The following is a 21,001-nucleotide window of genomic DNA, read 5'->3' on the forward strand; positions in this document are numbered from 1 at the left end:
TCGTTGCGCATTGCGACACCTTAGTTGTTCATTGATTGCTTTCTCATACGTGCCTTGACCGCAGGCCTTCAGCAGACCGAGTAACCCCTTGCTTGAGCCAGCAACCTTGGGTCCAAGCTGGTGACCTTTTGCTCAAACCAGATGAGCCTGCGCTCAAGCTGGTGACCTGGGGGTCTCAAACCTGGGTCCTTGGCATCCCAGTCTGACGCTCTATCCACTGCGCCACCGCCTGGTCAGGCGAATTTAATTTTTAAATAAATAAAACTATAAAAAAATAAAATTTTTGAAAAACCAAGCTTCTGATGAGACTGTAGTCTATTTCTGGGAAGCTGTTAATAGCTGCAGAAAGTTCCAAGACCACTTGCATACTTTTGTGAAAGCAACAACCTTGGATGCCCTAACTCCAACATTATGTAGTGGAGCAATGGCAAAAAAACAGTGTTGTAGGAAGAACAGCTGATTTACGTGGCAACTGTTAAATCCTGACACACAAGAATCTGCAATACAGATGCATTCTCTCTTAAAGAAAAAGGCCCAAGAGCTAGCTAAACAGTGACAAAGTTAATACCCTACATAACAGTAAGAAAAATAAATATGGGTCCTGAGCACTTTTTCAAGATCATGGTCCATTACTATGGTAAATACATCTGCTTGAATATCAGTATTCCTATGACAAGAAAGCTCTCCTGTTCCATGAGGAAAACCAGGTCCTTAATTTTAGCAATTCGTGTAGCTCAAAAAAACTGAGTCAGTGTCATACTAAGCACTATGCAATCAACAAGGTGTGCCCATATGCCATAGAATATCAATTTTCCTTAGAGTCTAGGAAAATCATTTAGAACTTAAAGAGGGATACCTTATACAGTGCTCTCTTCCATACCACTGAAGTACCACTCCAATGGGAAAGTGGCCAGTGGAAAGCACATTCTATGTTTTTACCATGCTTCTGAAATAGGAATATTTTCTTTTTATTCAATAACAAAACAAATTAAAATATAGTGAGCAAATGTATTTATAAATTCATTTCAACACAAAAATTAAGATTTATCCATAATTTATTGCTGTATCAAATGGAAGAAACACTTTACTGCTTCTCTTAAAAATATTTGTAATCATCTAAAGCACAAGATGAATACAGTGTATAATATAGTGTCAGGGTTTTTTGCTTTTGGGGGGTTATTCTCAAAAGGGCAATGGCATTTCCAGTTATTTATCAAAACAAATAAAAATTTTCATTTATATATTAGCATAGAGCTAGAGGAAATTACTCAGTGAAGAACAAAAAATTTCAAAAAATGTTTTACAGCCCTGGCCAAATGGCTCAGTGGATAAAGCATCATCCTGGCTCACCGAAGTTGTGGGTTTGATCCCCAGTCAGGGTATGTACAAGAAGCAATCAATGTGTGCAGAATTAAATGGAACAACTAGGAGAACAACAAGTTGATGTTCTATTTCTCTCCCTTCCACCTGCCATCTCTCTCAACTCAATGGAAAAATTGGGGGGAAAAATGTTTTATGATTCTAGGTAGCCCAAACAGAACAGCACAAACTTCACTGGTATCAATGAGATCTTGAAACAAGTAGATTAATAAAAAATGGAATACTTTGTCAATATTCCTTATTATTTTTCACTTTTAATTTTACTATCATTCCTAATATTTATGAGAATATTTCACACCTAAATTTCAAAAAAATCTATGAACTCTAAATCATAAGGCAAACATTGTTTTGTAACACATTAAGTAAAATTACTGTTTTTCTAGAGCACTATTAACTTTCACTGTACACTTGAGGTGCTTAAAACATACTGATCTCTAATATTCTTGTTCAGTTGGTCTGAGACACAATCCAGGCAAAACATATCTTTATAACCTCCAAGGTGAGTCTGAAATCTACTAATCTGGTGTATACATAATCAAACCAGGTCTCCAAAAAAAAAAGGGTAAAAGAAAGATGCAAATATCTGCAACACAAATATATTTAAATATTTTTATTTAAAATTTCAAATGTACAAACTAGTAATTAAAATCTTACCTATAGCGCCCTGGCCGGTTTGCTCACTGGTAGAGCGTCGGCCTGGAGTGCAGAAGTCCCGGGTTCGATTCCCGGCCAGGGCACACAGGAGAAGTGCCCATCTGCTTCTCCACCCCTCCCCCTCTCCTTCCTCTCCGTCTCTCTCTTCCCCTCCCACAGCCGAGGCTCCACTGGAGCAAAGATGGCCCGGGAGCTGGGGATGGCTCCTCGGCCTCTGCCCCAGGCGCTGGAGTGGCTCTGGTCGCAACAGAGCGACGCCCCGGAGGGGCAGAGCATCGCCCCCTGGTGGGCAGAGCGTCGCCCCCTTGGTGGGCGTGCCGGGTGGATCCCGGTCGGGCGCATGCGGGAGTCTGTCTGACTGTCTCTCCCCGTTTCCGGCTTCAGAAAAATACAGAAGAAGAAAAAAAAAAGTCTTACCTATAGCTTTCTCCAACTGTTACAATCTCCACTTCACTGTCAGTTGAGGTAACATTAATTTCTTCATTGGCAGTGACCTGGGGAGTGGAGGAAGCTTCTATCACCACAACATCTTCATCAATACTTCCTGGAAACAAAAAGAAAAACATTTTAAAGGGTATCTGCCTGTTAGCTAATTCCTGTATCAAATATATATATATATATATATTTTTTTTTAGAGGAGAATGGGAGAGAAAAATAGAAAGGAAATGGGAATGGGAAGGAGGAGGGACAAGGGGGAGAGGGGGAGAAGGAGGGAGGGACAGAGGAAAAGGGAGTGAGGGAGAGAGGGAAAGGGAGAGAGACAAAGAAAGAGGGAGAGAAGAAGAGGGAAAGTGGGAAGGGGAGAGGGGGAGAGGGAAAGGGGGAGACAGAGAAGCATCAACTCCTTCTCCACTTAGTTGTGCCCTTGACTGCTTCTCATACGTGCCTTGACCGGTGCTTGAATTGGCACGCTCAGGATCAAGCTGATGACCCAGAGATCCAGCTGGTGACCTGGGCTCAGCAACCTTGGCACACCACAGGATGATGCTCTATCAACTGTGTCACTGGCCAGGGCCAACATATAAAATTTTTTATTTTGACTTTGAAGACTATAAAATTCATTATAAAAGTAAAAATCATGTCTGTCAAAATGAAAAAATTCTTTTTTTTGTGACAGAGACAGAGAGAGAGACAGGAGAGGGACAGATAGGGACAGACAGACAGGAAGGGAGAGAGATGAGAAGCATCAATTCTTCGTTGCAGCTCCTTAGTCTCCTTAGTTGTTCATTGATTGCTGTCTCATAAGTGCCTTGACTGGGGGACTGCAGCAGAGCAAGTGACCCCTTGCTCAAGCCAGCGACCTTGGGATTTCAAACCTGGGTCCTCTGTGGCCCAGTCTGACGCCCTATCCACTGTGCCACTGCCTGGCCAGGCTGAAATGTTTTCTAAAAACAGCTGAACACACAGTGAAAACAGGACTAAGCACTATTACTCTCTGAGCTGAGGTCTTCAGGTGTTTATTTCCTCTTCTTTTTTTTATTTATTTACTCATGTTAGAGGAGGGGGGTGAGAGAGAGAGAGAGAGAACGCAAGAAGGGGGGGCATCAACTCCCATATGTGCCCTGACCAGGCAAACTTGGAATTTCAAACCAGTGACCTTAGCGTTCCAGGTCAACACTTAATCCACTGCACCACCACAGGTCAGGCTATATCCTCTTTTACAGCCCTTGTTTGATCTTTACTTTTAGTGGTCTCCATATAAATTTATGTATTATACAGAGATATTAACGTAATATCTAAAGGTACTGATTTAAGACGTTATATAAGATTCATTCTATAAAATATTTACCCTTTAAATCTAAAATAAACCCACATTTGCTATATATTTTCTCCAAGGTTGTATTTTTACATGATATGGCATTCTTTTAAAAAACAAACATAGCCTGACCTGTGGTGACGCAGTGGATAAAGTGTCAACCTGGAAACGCTGAGGTTGCCGGTTCAAAACCCTGGGCTTGCCTGGTCAAGGCACATATGGGAGTTGATGCTTTCTGCTCCTCCCCCCTTCTCTCTCTCTCTCTCCCCTCTCTATAATGAATAAATAAAATCTTTATAAAAAAAATAAAAAAATAAATAAATAAAAATAAAAAAACAACAACAAACATACTAGCTTGACCAGGTGGTGGTGCAGTGGATAGAGTGCTATCCACTGGGACACTGAGGACCCAGGTTCGAAATGCTGAGGTTGTCATCTTGAGCATGGGCTCATCTGGCCTAAGAGTGGGCTCATCTGGCTTGAGCACACGCTCACCAGCTTGAGTGCAGGGTTGCCAGCTTGAGCATGGGATCGTAAGACATGAACCCATGGTCGCTGGCTTGAGCAAGGGGTCATTGGCTCAGCTGGAGCCCTCCAGTCGAGGCATGTATGAGAAGCAATCAATGAACAACTAAAGTTCTAGCTGATGCTTCTCATCTTTCTCCCTTCCTGTCTGTTTCTATCTCAGCCTGTCTCTCTCTGCCTCTCTGTCTCTCCTCCCCCCAAAAAAGAAATACATATAATGGTTTTTTAGTTTTGGTATATGAAATCTGTATTTCTGTACATTTTTTTTGCCTAAATTATTCTTCATTTGGAAAGTGCTTCCTTATTTGAAGGATAGATACATATTATATTTGGTTCAATGTGTTTCCTTAATTATTTACTTCATCTAGAATTCATTTTCGTTTATAGTATTATATAAGATTATAAATAGAATCTAGCCCTGCCCCTTCCTGGCTAACTAGCTATTACTAAACCATTTCTTGAAAAATCGTTTCTTTTCTCCCATTAAATTTGGTAACTCCCTTCAATATTCTTGTATGTTTTAAGCCACCTATTAATCCCCTTTGACCTAGAGTTTGAGTCTAGGTAACCCCCTTTTTAAAGCAGCTTTTCTGAGGTACTACTTGCATACTTTAAAACTCACATTTTGTCTCATAGAGATATTTATTTGCACACACAGCTCATAACCAAGAGGGAAAAGTAATCCAAATGTCCATCAGAGGATGAATGGATAAACAAAATGTGGTATACACATAAAATGAAACTATTCAGCATTAAAAAGAAAGGAAATACAATCACGTGCTGCAACATAAATGAACCTTGAGAACACTATGCTGAGTGACATAACCCAGTCACACATACACGCAAAAAACAAAACAGAAAAACACCTCCATCCTTCCACAGATTCACAGGAAGGAGAATGGTGGGTACAAGGGCTAGGGGGCAAGAGGAAAAGGAAAGTTGTTTGATGGGTATGAAGTTTCATACTGCAAGATGAAAGAGTTCTGGAGATCTTTTTCACAAAAAAATGAAAACATTTAACACTACTCAACTCTATATTTAAAAATGATTAAGATAATAAAAAAATTACACTCTATTGCTTCTCGCTGGATTTTTCTACAAATCTGGTGAATGTTTTTATTTAGACATACCTCTCTCTTCATTACTATCACCTGTCAATGTAAAGGTCAACCAACAAACTATAAACTTGTAAACTACAAATTATGTATTAAAAATACTGAGAGCTAAAAATTACACCCATTTTAAGTGTACACTTCATTGATTTTAGTAAATTTATAGAGCATAACTATCACCTCACTCCAGTTTTATAACATTCCTAATCCCTACAAGAATCCTGCATGCCCTGTTGCAGTCAATCACCGTCCCTCCCTACTACCCTACAACTGACCTATTTTCTGTCATTAGGGATTAGTTTGTATCTTCAAGAGTTCTTTAAAAAAGAGAGCCATACATTGCATACACTTTTGTGTCTGGTTTATTTCACTCAGTGCACTTACTCTGAGATTTATTCATGCTGTCATATCAACAGCTCATTCTTTTTCTTGCTGAGTTATTTATTATCTTATCATAATAATATATAATTTGTCTATCCTTCTCTTCATGGACACCTGGATTTTTCTCACTTTTGGCTATTTTACAGAAAAGGCTTCTATGAACATTTGTCTGTAAGTATTCATTCATACATGTACTGTCATTTCTCTTGGGTAAATACTTATAAATGTAATTTCTGGGTACTATGGAAACTTACGTTAAACTTTTTAAAGAAATACCAAGTTCTTTTCCTAAGTTGCTATACATTCCCACCTGGAAAATGAGGGCTCCAGTTTCTCCACAGACTCATCAATAATTGTTATTGCCTTTTTTTTATTATATAGTGGCACTTCATTGTGGTTTTGACTTCTATAATAACTCAGGATGCTAAGCATTTTGTCAAATGCTTAATAGCTACTTTGATGAAATATCTATTCAAATCTTCTGCCCCGGATTAACTTGGACTTTGGTTTATTGTTGAGTTGTAAGAGCTCTTTATACATTCGAAATAAAAGTCTTGTATCAGATAAACTATTTATAAATATTTTCTCCCAGTCAGTAGCATGTCTTTTTATTTTCTTAATAGTGTTAATGCAGTCTTTAATTTTTTTTTTTTTTTTTTTGTATTTTTCTGAAGCTGAAAACGGGGAGGCAGTCAGACAGACTCCCGCATGCGCCCGACCGGGATCCACCCGGCACGCCCACCAGGGGGCGATGCTCTGCCCATCCGGGGTGTCGCTCTGTTGCGACCAGAGCCACTCTAGCGCCTGGGGCAGAGGCCAAGGAGCCATCCCCAGTGCCCGGGCCATCTTTTGCTCCAATGGAGCCTCGGCTGCAGGAGGGGAAGAGAGAGACAGAGAGGAAGGAGAGGGGGAGGGGTGGAGAAGCAGATGGGCGCCTCTCCTGTGTGCCCTGGCCGGGAATCGAACCCAGGACTTCCGCACGCCAGGCCAATGCTCTACCACTGAGCCAACCGGCCAGGGTAATGCAGTCTTTAATTTTGATGAAGTCCAAATTAGCAATTCCTTTTAAGATTTTATTTATTCATTTTAGAGAGAGGAGAGAGAGAGAGAGAGAGAGAGAGAGAGAGAAAGGCTGGGGGGGAGGAACAATTCATAGTTGCTTCTCATGTGTGCCTTGAATGGGCAAGCCTGGGGTGTTGAACCAGTGACCTCAGCATTCCAGGTAGATGCTTTATACACTGTGCCACCACAGGTCAGGTGCAATTCCTTCTATAAATCATGTCTTTGGTGACATATTTTAAAAATTTCTGCCTGCCCTGGCCGGTTGGCTCAGTGGTAGAGCGTCAGCCTGGCGTGCAGAAGTCCCGGGTTCGATTCCCGGCCAGGGCACACAGGAGAAGCGCCCATCTGCTTCTCCACCCCTCCCCCTCTCCTTCCTAGGAACTCTGTCTCTCTCTTCCCCTCCCGCAGCCAAGGCTCCATTGGGGCAAAGATGGCCTGGGCGCTGGGGATGGCTCCTTGGCCTCTGCCCCAGGCGCTAGAGTGGCTCTGGTCGCAACAGAGTGACGCCCTGGAGGGGCAGAGCATCGCCCCCTGGTGGGCAGAGCATCGCCCCTGGTGGGCGTGCCGGGTGGATCCCGGTCGGGCGCATGTGGGAGTCTGTCTAACTGTCTCTCCCCGTTTCCAGCTTCAGAAAAATACAAAAAAAAAAAACTTTTTTCTGCCTAACTGAAGGTCACTGAAATATTACCTGTTTCTTCTGTAAGTTGCATAGTTTAGCTCTTACATTTATTAGTTTAGCTCTTACATTTATGTCTATAATCCATTTTAACTTTTATGTGTGACATGATGTAAAAGATCAGATCTAAACTCATCTTCCTTGCATGTGAATCTACAATTGTCCAAATAACTAGTTGAAAAGACTAAAATAACTATTTTAATACCTACTAGATTCAGGTTTTCCTAATTATTGTTCATGATTATACATAAAATCAAGGGTAAAGGGAAAAAGTCAGATTTGGACTGGAGTGGCACTGCAACACTAATGAAGTCCTGACATGTCTAATATTTTTTATATATAAAAATATATATTTATATTTATTTTTCTCATCCAAGAATATATCTTGTTATCTATCAGTCATCTTTTATAACTCTCTAGAAAAACTGTAGGATTTGGTTTGATTATAAATGTAACTCTATTCACAGAGGCCAAATATACTCCATTAAGATTATTCATAGCACTTTATTCTCTTCGCTGCTTTTGTAAATGAGCTCTCTTTTTTCATCATATTTTCTAATAGTGTGTAAGTATTCCACTTATATTTTGTTCTTTTTTTTCTTCTTTCTTTTCAAGTGAGAGGAAGGAAGACAGAGGGATTCCCGCATGCACCTCGACTGGGATCCACCTGGCAACCTCCATCTGGGGCAGGTGCACTACCCATGTGGGGCCATGCTCAGCAACCCAGCTATTTTTAGCACCCGAGGCTGAGGCTTCAGGAAGCCATCCTCAGCACTCAGGGCCAACTTGCTTGAACCAATTAAGCCATGGCTGTGGTAAAAGAAGAGAGAGAAAGAAAGAGAGAGAAGGAAGAGGGGTGGAGCAGCAGATGGTCACTTCTCTTGTGCGCCCTGACTGAGAATCAAACCTAGGACATCTACACGATGGGCTGACACTCTACCACTGAGCTAACCAATCAGGGCCTGTATTTATTTTTATCCAACTTATTGAACTCTTGCCTAGCACAATGACAACAAATGGTTCAACACTCTCATTGCTGAATGTGTGCAGTCAACATTTCTTCACCCAAGGTACTATTTCTTCTTTCCTTTTTTTAAAAAAAATTTTACTTATTGACTTTAGAGAGAGGCAAGAGAGAGAAATGGGGATGGGAAGGGGCAGGAAGCATCAACTCGCTTGTAGTTGCTTCTTACATGTGCCTTGAGTGGGCAAGCCAGGGTTTTGAACAAGCAACCTCAGCACTCTAGGTCGACACTCTACTGGTACATTGTGCCACTGCAGGTCAGGCAAAGGTACTATATTATATTTCTTGGCAACCTAGAATTTCAAATCTAATGCATCTCTACAGAATCAGACATTTGCACTACTTTAATAGCTGGCCAGTATCTAGAGGAGGTACAAGCCCATGACAAGGCTTTACAACACATTCTCTTTACAACACAAACTCCAAAGAGGAGAACAAATCAGGCACTGACAAATCAGAGGCAATAAAAGATGATCTGATTTGGAGAAATTTATTTTTAAATATTTCATAATATCATACTTATATTTTGGAATATCTGCAAATTGTTATACTAATTAAACAGAAAAAAATAAGATTCAAAATTATGAGATGTGCAAATTTTTGAAGTAGTTTCTAAGTTCTAAAGATTACACAGAGACATACTGAGGCATACTGAGGTGTAGGATATATTTTTAACAGCATAAATATAGCTTATAAGCAGAGAGAACAAAATAGCAGCACTTAAGCGGCTACTTAAAATAGTATTCTAGATTCAATTTCCAAATCACCTTTTTAATTCTTGCTTCATAATTGTGTACACAATGCAGCTTAAAGTAGTAGTACAAAGGGAATCATATACTTAAAACTAAAATAATATATTTAAAACATACATATAAAAATCATATATTTTTATATATATAAATCTTGGGTTAAAAAAAACACAACTTCCCTTATTTTAACTCCCCAACTGGACAGTACCATTCTTTTTATTATCATCATTACTAAATGAGAGGCAAGGAGGCAGAGAGACAGACTCCCACATGCACCCCAGCCAGGATCCACCCAACAGGCCCCCTATGGGGCAATGCTCTGCCCATCTGGAGCCACTGTTCCATTTCCTGCAACTGAGCTATTTTAGCATCTGAGGTGAGATCATGATGCCTTCCTTCCTCAGCACCCAGGACCAACCTGCTCGAATGAGCCATGGCTGCGGGAGGGGGAAGAGAGGGGAAAAGAGAGGGGGAATAGTGGGGTAAAAAAGGGGCAGAGAGAGAAGAGTAGGGGGTGGAGAAGAAGATTGTCATTTTTTCTGTGTGCCCTGACCAGGAATTGAACCCAGGACTTCCACATGCCGGGCCAACACTTTATCACTGAGCCAACCGGTCAGGGCCAACATTACCTTTCTACAAGGAGAAAATCTGTATCTCCATATCAACATCATTAGTGATTTCTCTCCATGTATATGTAACATGAAATTTCCTTAAAAGCTTATAAAAAATAATGACCTAACATTATTAAACAAAGTCAACTACAAATGTAGTATTTTTGAAATTCCAATGATAACGTGATACAAAGCTAGCTAATGCATTAGAATTCAATTTATATAATTTTTTGTGATCAGATTGTGTAACTAGAGGTTATATAAATAATTCACTTAGATACTCATGTTTTGTGCTTAAACAATCCCTCTTTTTCTAAAATTGATATTTACTTCAGGAGACAAGCATAACTTCAGGAGATGAGAAACTGCTGATTACTTCTGGGTAATAAGACTGGGACCTAAGAAAAGAGAAATTTTATGCTTTCTTGGTACTTTTAAAATTCCACACCATTTGAATGTTACTAAATCATTATTTTTTTTTATACTTGATTTTTTTTTTAAGATTTTATTTATTTATTTTAGAGAAGGTGGGGGAGAGGGAGGGGAGGAGCAGGAAGCATCAACTCCCATATGTGCCTTGACTGGGCAAGCCCAGGGTTTCGAACCAGCGACCTCACTAAATCATTATTTAACAAAACAAAAACCTGGCCTGTTGTGGCACAGTGGATCAAGTGTTAACCTGAAATGCTGAGGTCACCAGGCTGAAACCCCCATCTTGCCTGATCAAGGCACACATGAGAAGCAACTAGGAGTTGATGCTTTCTGCTTCTACAACCCCCCTCCTTTCTCTCTGTCTCTTCTCTCTAAAATCAACAAGTACGTTCTTAAAAAACCAAAAAATTAGTTTAAAACAAAACAGGTGTCTAGAAACCAGAAAACATCAGGAATCCTTGGTTTCAACTTCTGGATTTGTATTTCCAGAGACAAATATTTAAGGTTAATGTCTGAAAATAATGTAGGTTAAATAATGTAATTCTTTCAAAAAAGGTAATAAGACACCACATGCTACAATAAGTATTAAACAAGATTTTTTTTTTCTTTTTTTTTTTTTTTTTTCTGAAGCTGGAAACAGGGAGAGACAGTCAGACAGACTCCCGCATGCGCCCGACCGGGATCCACCCGGCACGCCCACCAGGGGCGATGCTCTGCCCATCCTGGGCGTCGCCATATTGCGACCAGAGCCACTCTAGCGCCTGAGGCAGAGGCCACAGAGCCATCCCCAGCGCCCGGGCCATCTTTGCTCCAATGGAGCCTTGGCTGCGGGAGGGGAAGAGAGAGACAGAGAGGAAAGCGCGGCGGAGGGGTGGAGAAGCAAATGGGCGCTTCTCCTGTGTGCCCTGGCCGGGAATCGAACCCGGGTCCTCCGCACGCTAGGCCGACGCTCTACCGCTGAGCCAACCGGCCAGGGCTAAACAAGATTTTAAAATGAATTCTAGAGTTTTCATTTATCTTGAATACCTGAGAATATATGAACTCCTTTCCTCCTAGAAACAGACACCGATACTGACCTTGATTTACTCTACTCAATTGCCTCCTACAAACATCAGCTCCTTGGAACTTCTGCCTCATACCACCAACTACCTTGGCTCACTAATTTATCAAGCAGAATTGGGCTCTGCTGCTCCCTCTGCCAAACTCTTCACATTTTAACCAAATGAGAAAAATGTGAAATGTGACAATTAAGCAAGACAACTCCTATTCTCACTTCCTTCTTTCTTAAGACCTTAGGGAGGCCCTGGCCAGTTGGCTCAGTGGATAAAGGATCCGCCCAGTGTATGGATGTCCCAGGTTCAATTCCCAGTCAGGGCACACAAGAGAAGCGACCATCTGCTTCTCTCCCTGCCCCCTCCCACCTTTCTCTTTCTTCTCCCTCTTCCCCTCCCACAAGCAGTGGCTCAATTGGTTCAAATGTCAGCCCCAGGTGCTAAGGATAGGTCGGGTGGTCCAAGTGTGGGCCTCAAACACTAATAATAGTTCGGTTGATTCAAGCATCAGATACAGTTAGCGAGGAGATCCCAGTCAGGGTACGTGCGGGAGTCTATCTCCCCTTCTCTCACTTAAAAAAAAACACAAAACCTTATCTCAGTGAACTCTTTTCAAAACAATTATGGTAAGTTAAAAAAAAATGAACTGAATATGGCTAAGACAAAATTAAGAACTAAGTTACTGGTTCAGGGTTTGGCAAAGGAGTCCTGGAAAAAAGGGAACCCGTAAAGGAGAAAAGCAGGAGTAATGGCATATTTGCACAGTAAAATAGCAGGCTCTACCTTTAACAAGCAGGACATTAGGCCAAGACTGAGAATAACAGTGTCAGTATTAAAAGCTATAATCTGGCACCTTCTCCCTCTCGGGAGGACACCAAAACCTTGCCCTTTCCCCTCATCGGCCCCCCAGGTATGTACCTTTGCCTTTCTCTCTGCTAAGCTTCTCCTAAGCCTATGTACCGCAGCTAGCTCACTTCTATTACCTCTGTGACTTTTTTTTGTGTGTGTGCACGGCTCTGACTCGCTCCCTCTGTGACTTTTTAAATAAACTTTCTCTTATAATTTGAAAACAAAACCAACAACAAAAATATCCCCATAATCTTAGCCCTTTAAAGAGCTCTCCCTATCCCCCATCTTCTTATACTGTCAAAGTAATTAATCTTTTACCTCAGTTCAGATTTTACTCCTTAAAGCTCACTTCAATTTCTTTTAAAATACAACAAACTGTAAAATGATATGTATAGAACATACTTAAGAGACGGTACATAAACTCATTCTAGTTAAATATAACAGTACTTGAGGGGAAAGAGCGCAATTGAGCTCATCCTCTTATCAATTCAATTTTAGCTGATTAGTCATAGGCTTTACTGAGCACTGTCAAGACTAATGTTTGTGTTCAAGTATTAGAATAAAAGTTACCTCTGAAGTACATGAAATTACTTTTCAGTTATAAAGAACATGACAAGTTAATAGTAAACAATAAGAACAGAGTACTTAAAGGAAAAAGAATATTAACTTGTCTTTTTTAGCGACTGAAATTGCTTTTACTGTGGTTGAATGTGAAAGAAATCCATCACACAGCTATCTGAAAAAGTACTCGTAAAAATTACACATACTAGATAAAGAAGTACTAGAATAAAAACTGTACTATAAATCATCAACTCATAAAATATAGTCTAATAGGTGTAAAATGGTAAAAATGATTTTCTAAAAAAATTAAAACCTCTGGCTTTACTTAATTTATGTCAGAAAAACAGAAAACTTTAAAATTTATTAGCTTAGAACTGGAGTCATGATTTAATACCACAGGTGACCATTTATTTATATGGCTTAAAAATAAAAGTTAAAAGAGCCTCATATGTCTTCTAAATACAGTGATATCACTAAAATGTAGAAGAAAATAAGCACAAACAAAATGCGATAACCTCCATGTTTTACTCAATTTAAGAAACATTTTTACCTGAGGGAACAGCTGGATTGTTCTGGTGGTTTTCACTGGTAGAAACAAATAAATCTTCTCCTTCAGTTGATGAGCTCGAAGAGGATTCACTACTGAGGTCATTTTCACTGGAACTACTAGAACTGGGGAGCAACGCATATTTTCTTCGGGCTAACACTTCCCGTTTTTTCCTCTGCATTAATATCCTTTCTTTCTGTTTCTGTGTCCTCTGTGAGGAATTATTTTTTACAAATCTCTTTCTGCATGGAAGTCTCCTTAATGAACTATGAAAACAGGGTCTTTTCATTAACAATCCTGAAACGGATTCTGTCTCAGTTGGAGGCCATTTTTGGGACCGTGCACTATGAGTTCTACTTTTAGCACTCAGAATTGCCTGGGAATGTCTTACAGAGACTCCTTTATCCTCATCTGAAGTCACAGTATCAGAATCTCCAAAATGCAGGCTAGATGAAGGAGAAGAAAGACAATCACTAAAAGAGGAATCATTGTCTTCATCACTTGGTGCTTCTAGGTGTTGCCTCAATCCTAATATTCCCTGGTTTTCTTTAACACAGTTTTGCATGTATGAAGGGCCAGCCTGTTGGCTTTTGCGTTTTTTCCTCACAACACTTTTTTCTTGGTCTTGTTGGTTACCATTCATATCCTTCCCTTGTTTTTGAGAATCATCACACAGATGAGAGAATTCATTCCCCACTTTACTATTAATCATCTCAACTCCTGCAGGAAAACTTTTGGCTGCCCCAATGGGCTCTGGATGCAAAAGGATCCCTTTCAGACTCTCCTGTGTCTTTGGTGCATCAGAAGGAATCTCACTCTTCATATCCACTTTTAAGGTATATAGCTTGCTATATTCAGGAGTCCATCGAAACATGGGAAACTTTAAGGACAGCCTAGAAGACACAATTAGGTATTAAAAACATTGTTACTGTGTTTTATTATACTATTTAATTAAAGAGTACTCAGATTCCACTAAAAACATTCCTGTGATAGGGCAGAATTGCCTTTTCCTCATCAGGATATAAAATGGCTGTAATGAGTCCATTTACTCTTATAAAACCATTTTTATTTTACCTTTACCCATATACCCAATTTTTCAAAATAAAGATCACAGAATATAAGCTTACTTGAAAACTTCTGTTAGCCAAAAAACTGATCTTAATGTGTATCTCCCTACCTTTAGCAACATACATATTTGGTTAAAATCAACAACTTTTACAAAACCTACTACAGTAAAAATAGACAAAAGGATTAGAATTTAAAAGACTTTGATTAGTCAACAATGTTTTTCTCCTGGTATTACATTTTACTTTATTTATTTATTTTTTTATATTTTTCTGAAGTTGGAAATGGGGAGGCAGTCAGATAGACTCCCGCGTGCGCCCGACCAGGATCCACCTGGCACGCCCACCAGGTGGCGATGCTCTGCCCATCTGGGGCGTCGCTCTGTTGCAACCAGAGCCATTCTAGCGCCTGAGGCAGAGGCCAAAGAGCCATCCTCAGCGCCCGGGCCAACTTTGCTCCAATGGAGCCTTGGCTGAGGGAGGGGAAGAGAGAGACAGAGAGAAAGGAGAGGGGGAGGGGTGGAGAAGCAAATGGGCACTTCTCCTGTGTGCCCTGGCCAGGAATCGAACCTGGGACTCCTGCACGCCAGGCCGACGCTCTACCACTGAGCCAACCGGCCAGGGCTGGTATTACATTTTAAAGTGATAATAATTATATTAAATATTCCTGAACATTTAGGTGGTTATTATGTTAGATAAATTACTATAAATAATGAACCAAAATGAATACAGCTTCTTTCCCATGGCCTTTTTTTCCTTCATACTACTACTCTATTCTCTCATGAGAGTCTGAACTTACTGATATATGGTAGGCACAACAACTGCACTTGAGAAAGTTTTAGATATATACAGGGAGACTCAAGTCAAGACTGTTCAGTTGCTAAAGATGATTCATTCAAAGCTGCAGAGCAGAACATAAAATCAAACTTCCTACAGCTAATGTAAGTATTAAAATCATTCAACCTCTGGTACTTGAAATTAAAACATTATATCAATGCAATGTACATATCAGAAAAATGATAATGTAAAAGTTGTAAATATCTTGACTCAAAATGGAACATATTCATCAGAAAGGTAGTTAATGTGACAAAGAGTTTTACTGACACTTGAAACCTATGTAATTTTATTAACCAAAGTTACCCCAATATATTCAATTTTAAAAAAGAATTCTAGCCTGACCAGGCGGTGGTGCAGTGGATAGAGCAGGGGTCCCCAAACTGCAGCCCCCTGAGGCCATTTATCCGGCCCCAACCACACTTCCAGAAGGGGCACCTCTTTCACTGGTGGTCAGTGAGAGGAGCACAGGAGTACTGTATGTGACGGCACTACAAAGCACAGCGTCGCTCATGTACAGTACTACTTCCGGTGAGGCGGTATGCACGCGTCACAGCTCCGGAAGCGCATCATATCACCTGTTACGGCTAGCAGTGATAAATATGGAACCGAACATTGACCATCTCATTAGCCAAAAGCAGGCCCATAGTTCCCATTGAAATACTGGTCAGTTTGTTGATTTAAATTTACTTGTTCTTTATTTTAAATTTTGTATTTGTTCCCGTTTTGTTTTTTTACTTTAAAATAAGATATGTGCAGTGTGCATAGGGATTTGTTCATAGTTTTTTTTTTATAGTCTGGACCTCCAATGGTCTGAGGGACAGTGAACTGGCCCCCTGTGTAAAAAGTTTGGGGACCCATGGGATAGAGCATCGGACTAAGATATGGAGGACCCAGGTTCAAGACCCCGAGGTTACCAGCTTGAGCGCGGGCTCATCTGGTTTGAGCAAGGCTCACCAGCTTGAGCCCAAGGTCGCTGGCTCGAGCAAGGGGCCACTCAGTCTGTAGTAGCCATCCCCCCAACCCCCCCTCCCCAGTCAAGGCACATATGAGAAGGCAATGAACGAACAACTAAGGTGACGCAACGAAAAATTGATGCTTCTCATCTCTCTCCCTTCCTGTCTGTCCCTCTCTCTCTGACTCTCTGTCACTGTGACAAAATAAATAAAATTAAAAACCAATAAATTTAAAAAAAGAACTCTAGTAGTGTAAAATATGATTAAACAATGTTAACATGTGTACTTCAAGTTTTCACTGTAGTATAATACAGACACACATATTCAATGAATTCTCACAAAGTGAACATATCTATATAACTAACCGAAAACCTTAAAATAAAGAAAACATAAGATAACCAGCTCCACAGAAATCCCCTTCCAGTCACTTCACCCCACCAGGAATTTTAAACCATTATCCTAACCTCTAACACCATAGATTAGTTTTGTACTTAACATGCACATTTAAACTATCTTCTGGCCCTGGCCGGTTGGCTCTCAGCGGTAGAGCGTCGGCCCGGCGTGCAGGAGTCCCGGGTTCGATTCCCAGCCAGGGCACACAGGAGAGGCGCCCATTTGCTTTTCCACCCCTCCCCCTCTCCTTCCTCTCTCTCTCTCTCTCTCTTCCCCTCCCGCAGCGAGGCTCCATTGGAGCAAAGATGGCCCGGCGCTGGGGATGGCTCTGTGGCCTCTGCCTCAGGCGCTAGAATGGCTCTGGACGCAACAGAGCGATGCCCCAGAGGGGCAAAGCATCGCCCCCTGGTGGGCATGCCGGCTGGATCCCAGTCGGGTGCATGCGGGAGTCTGTCTGACTGCCTCCCTGTTTCCAGCTTCGGAAAAATGAAAGAAAAAAAACAAACTATCTTCTAAAAGGGGATTAGGGAACATTTATAGAAAGTTTTTTTCCTTCTCCACAAATGACAGTTATAGGAATATACAACCTCACAGGTCTCCCACTTTATTTCAGTATTTAACTATTATCAGAACATATGACTGTAATTTAAAAAAGAAACAGTTTACTTCTATTAACAAAAATCTCTATCTTCTACTCTCATTATTGACAAAGCCAGGAGTTGCTGTGTCCAGTATCAGCCATCAGGCGCTGTCTGGAGTGCAGCTGGATAAGCAATGATGGAGGAACATAAAAATGAGTGACCATATATCTACAGGCACAACAATGCTCAAATTACAAAAGGCACCTATCCGACAGCAATCACCATAATTAAATTCAAGAAAACAGAAGTTACAATGATAAGGCACACATACATGTGATTAAGATTCAGGGGGCCCACTACGGTGGTTTTCACAAAAAATACAGATAATGATAAGTGTTGACAAAGAACCCTAATATGCCTGACCAGGCAGTGGCACAGTGGATAGAACGTCGAACTGGGATACAGAGGACCCAGGTTCGAGACCCCGAGGTTGCCAGCTTGAGTGTAGGCTCATCGGGTTTCAGCAAGGCTCACCAGCTTGGACCCTAGGTCGCTGGCTCGAGCAAGGGGTTACTCAATCTGCTGAAGGCCCATGGTCAAGGCACATATGAGAAAGCAATCAATGAACAACTAAGGTGTCGCAATGAAAAACTAATAATTGATGCTTCTAGCCTGACCTGTGGTGGCGCAGTGGATAAAGCATCGACCTGGAAATGCTGAGGTCGCCGGTTCAAAACCCTGGGCTTGCCTGGTCAAGGCACATATGGGAGTTGATGCTTCCAGCTCCTCCCCCCCCTTCTCTCTCTCTGTCTCTCCCTCTCCTCTCTAAAATGAATAAATAAAAAATATAAAAAATATAAAATATCAATTATAAAAAAAATAAAAAAATAAATAATTGATGCTTCTCATCTCTCTCCGTTCCTGTCTGTCTGTCCCTATCTGTCCCTCTCTCTGACTCTCTCTCTCTGTCTCTTAAAAAAACAAAAACAAAAAACCCTCATACGTGGCTGATGGGAATGTAAAATGATGTTGGCACTTTGGAAAGCAGTTTGGCAGTTCCTCAAAAGATTAAACACAGATTTTTCATATAATCCAGCAATTCCATTTCTAGGTATACACCAAGGAGAAATGAAAAGCTACACACAAATATTCATAGCACCATTAGTCATAACAGCCAAAAAATGTAAACAACACAAATGTCCAACAAAAGATGAATAAGTAAATTCATATAATGTATTACTCACTAATTAAAAGAAATACGAGTACTGATTCATGCTACAACATGATATGAACCTCAAAAATACTAAGCTAAGTAAACGAAACCAGTCACAAAAGACTACATATGTTAAGATTCTTTTTATAAGAAATGTCCAGAATAGGCAAATCTACAGAGATAGAAAGTAGATTATGATTGCCTAGCATTGGGATATTAGAAGCAATGAGGTATTATAGCCAAAGAGCATAGGGTTTATTTTCAGTGAACTGAAAATGTTTTAAAATTGTGGTGATGGTTGTTCAACTCTGAATATTGTGAAAACCACTGAAATGCACCCATACAAAGGAAAAATTCTATGGTGTTGTGCTTTATACTCAAGAAAACTGTTGCCAAAAAAAAACTAAGAGGGCAAGCATCAAGTTTTCTGGACATCAGATAACTGTAGACCCCCCTTTGATCAGCATTTAAAATCATGTCATTCAGAAAGATCTAGGTAAGAGTGTGGTGGTTACGGGGGGGAGGGGGGAATGGGAGAGGGAAAGGGGGTGGGGAGGGGCACAAAGAAAACAAGATAGAAGGTGACAGAGGACAATCTGACTTTGGGTGGTGGGTATGCAACATAATTGAATGACAAGATAACCTGGACTTGTTATCTTTGAATATATGTATCCTGATTTATTGATGTCACCCCATTAAAAAAATAAAATTATTAAAAAATAAAAATAAAAAAACCTCACAGAAAGATCTAGGGTTCCTCCAGAAGTCCATGTCTCCCAGAATTTGTGTTGACTTGGATCTCTGAGAAGAGTACAAATATTGATCAACTTACGACCTTTGCAACTTCCGACCATTCGACTTTACGACCACAATCACTAGCCATGACTGCTCGCATCTGGCAGCACAAGCGTGGCCCAGCTGGGCGTAGGACAGTGTGGACTAGCTTCCAGCAGCACTACCATCTCCGTGTGCACCATTTCAACTGTTATCCCAGACTCGGTACAGCAATTTGTGTTTTGTGTCTTGGATATTTTTCATCAAACCCCTCCCAAGATGTCTACCAAGAGGAAATTGTCTTTGAAAATATTAAACGAGTTGTACTGGTAATGCAGTGTTTTACTTAAATCTGACGAATGTAAAAATAAGAAACAAAATGGTGTAGAGATGATACAAATGGCATAAAATGAACAAAGAAAATTATGATATATAATAATAATGAAAGAAAATTATGATAATGCCCTGGCCGGTTGGGTCGGTGGTAGAGTGTCAGCCTGGTGTGCAGGAGTCCCAGGTTCGATTCCCGGCCAGGGCACACAGGAGAAGCATCCACCTGCTTCTCCACCCCTCCCCCTCTCCTTCCTCTCTCTCTCTCTCTCTTCCCCTCCCGCAGCCAAGGCTCCATTGGAGCAAATTGGCCCAGGCCCTGAGGATGGCTCTGTGGCCTCTGCTTCAGGCGCTAGAATGGCTCTGGTTGCAATAGAGCGACGCCCCAGATGGGCAGAGCATCACCCCCTGGTGGGCGTGCCCAGGTGGATCCCAGTCGGGCGCATGCGGAAGTCTGTCTGACTGCCTCCCCGTTTCCAACTTCAGAAAAATACAACAACAAAAAATATATATATATAATTACATACTGTATAAATATCCAAACTGTATCACAATCAATTGAAATAATAATTAATAAAATGAGCTTGAAGGGTTATATCGCAAAAAAACAATTATTTCATTTTTTTTAAAAAAAGAAAATTATGATAAAATATGACTTAAAGATTTTTATAACATCATTTCACAGTACTGTACATATAGCCCACTCAACTTACGACCAAATCGTATTAGACCGTGGAACCATTCATGGTCGTAAGTCGAGCACTAGCTGTATATGCTGAAGGAAAAAAATTGTCTTAGATTCCTTAACCTTAATTACTAAATCACTCTGTGGGTCTTGGTAATGGAGACCCTGAGAGGCAATGAAAAGTTGCCAAAAGTACAGATAAATTCTGAGACTAGGAATCCATAAGTGAATTTATAAAGAAATGATTCATAGCATAATTTACTAAATTCAATTTCTTTTCCATCAGTTTGTGCCCTGAAGCCAAAACAAGGAACCCTTTATGGTTAACTCTGCTCTGGTTTTTGGTGATATTTTTTCCCTGCTTAATTGGAGGGTTGAAGGAGAAGGCAGACAGGTGGTGTATGGTGTGTGCAATATGTTGGTATACAACAGTAACTATTCTGTGAGTTATGTAACATTCCCTATTATCTGAGATGTTCCCACCACCCAAGTACAAATTCATGCTCCATTTTGAACTGAGAAAAAAAGGGTGGAGTGAGTTCACAAAAAATATATAAATAAATAAAATACCAGTGCTGCCTGGCCAGATAGCTTGGTTGGTTCAAGCATTATCCTAAAGCTCAGAGGTTGCCAGTTCGATCCCCGGTCAGGGTACATGCAGGAGGAGCTCGATGTTCCTGTCTCTCTCACTCTCTCTCTCCCTTCCTCTCTCTTTTTCTTTTTTTTTTTTTTCATTTTTCTGAAGCTGGAAACAGGGAGAGACAGTCAGACAGACTCCCGCATGCGCCCGACCGGGATCC

At 40.7% G+C, this 21,001-nt stretch overlaps 1 protein-coding gene across 6 annotated transcripts in view; it reads right to left on the bottom strand.

The window, feature by feature from the left end:
* RNF111 (ring finger protein 111) overlaps window positions 1–21,001 on the bottom strand; it is a 129,394-nt gene that overhangs the window by 48,939 nt on the left and 59,454 nt on the right. For all 6 annotated transcript variants that reach the window (XM_066341501.1, XM_066341503.1, XM_066341500.1 and 3 more), the window contains exons 2-3: window positions 13,375–14,264; window positions 2,452–2,578 (exon numbers count right to left, since the gene is read on the bottom strand). In XM_066341501.1, the coding sequence (XP_066197598.1) occupies window positions 2,452–2,578; window positions 13,375–14,245 (998 nt within the window). In that variant the 5' untranslated portion in view covers window positions 14,246–14,264. The remainder of the gene's footprint in view (window positions 1–2,451; window positions 2,579–13,374; window positions 14,265–21,001) is intronic.

The sequence above is a fragment of the Saccopteryx leptura genome, chromosome 6 (genome assembly GCF_036850995.1).
Source record: "Saccopteryx leptura isolate mSacLep1 chromosome 6, mSacLep1_pri_phased_curated, whole genome shotgun sequence".
NCBI lineage: Eukaryota > Metazoa > Chordata > Mammalia > Chiroptera > Emballonuridae > Saccopteryx > Saccopteryx leptura.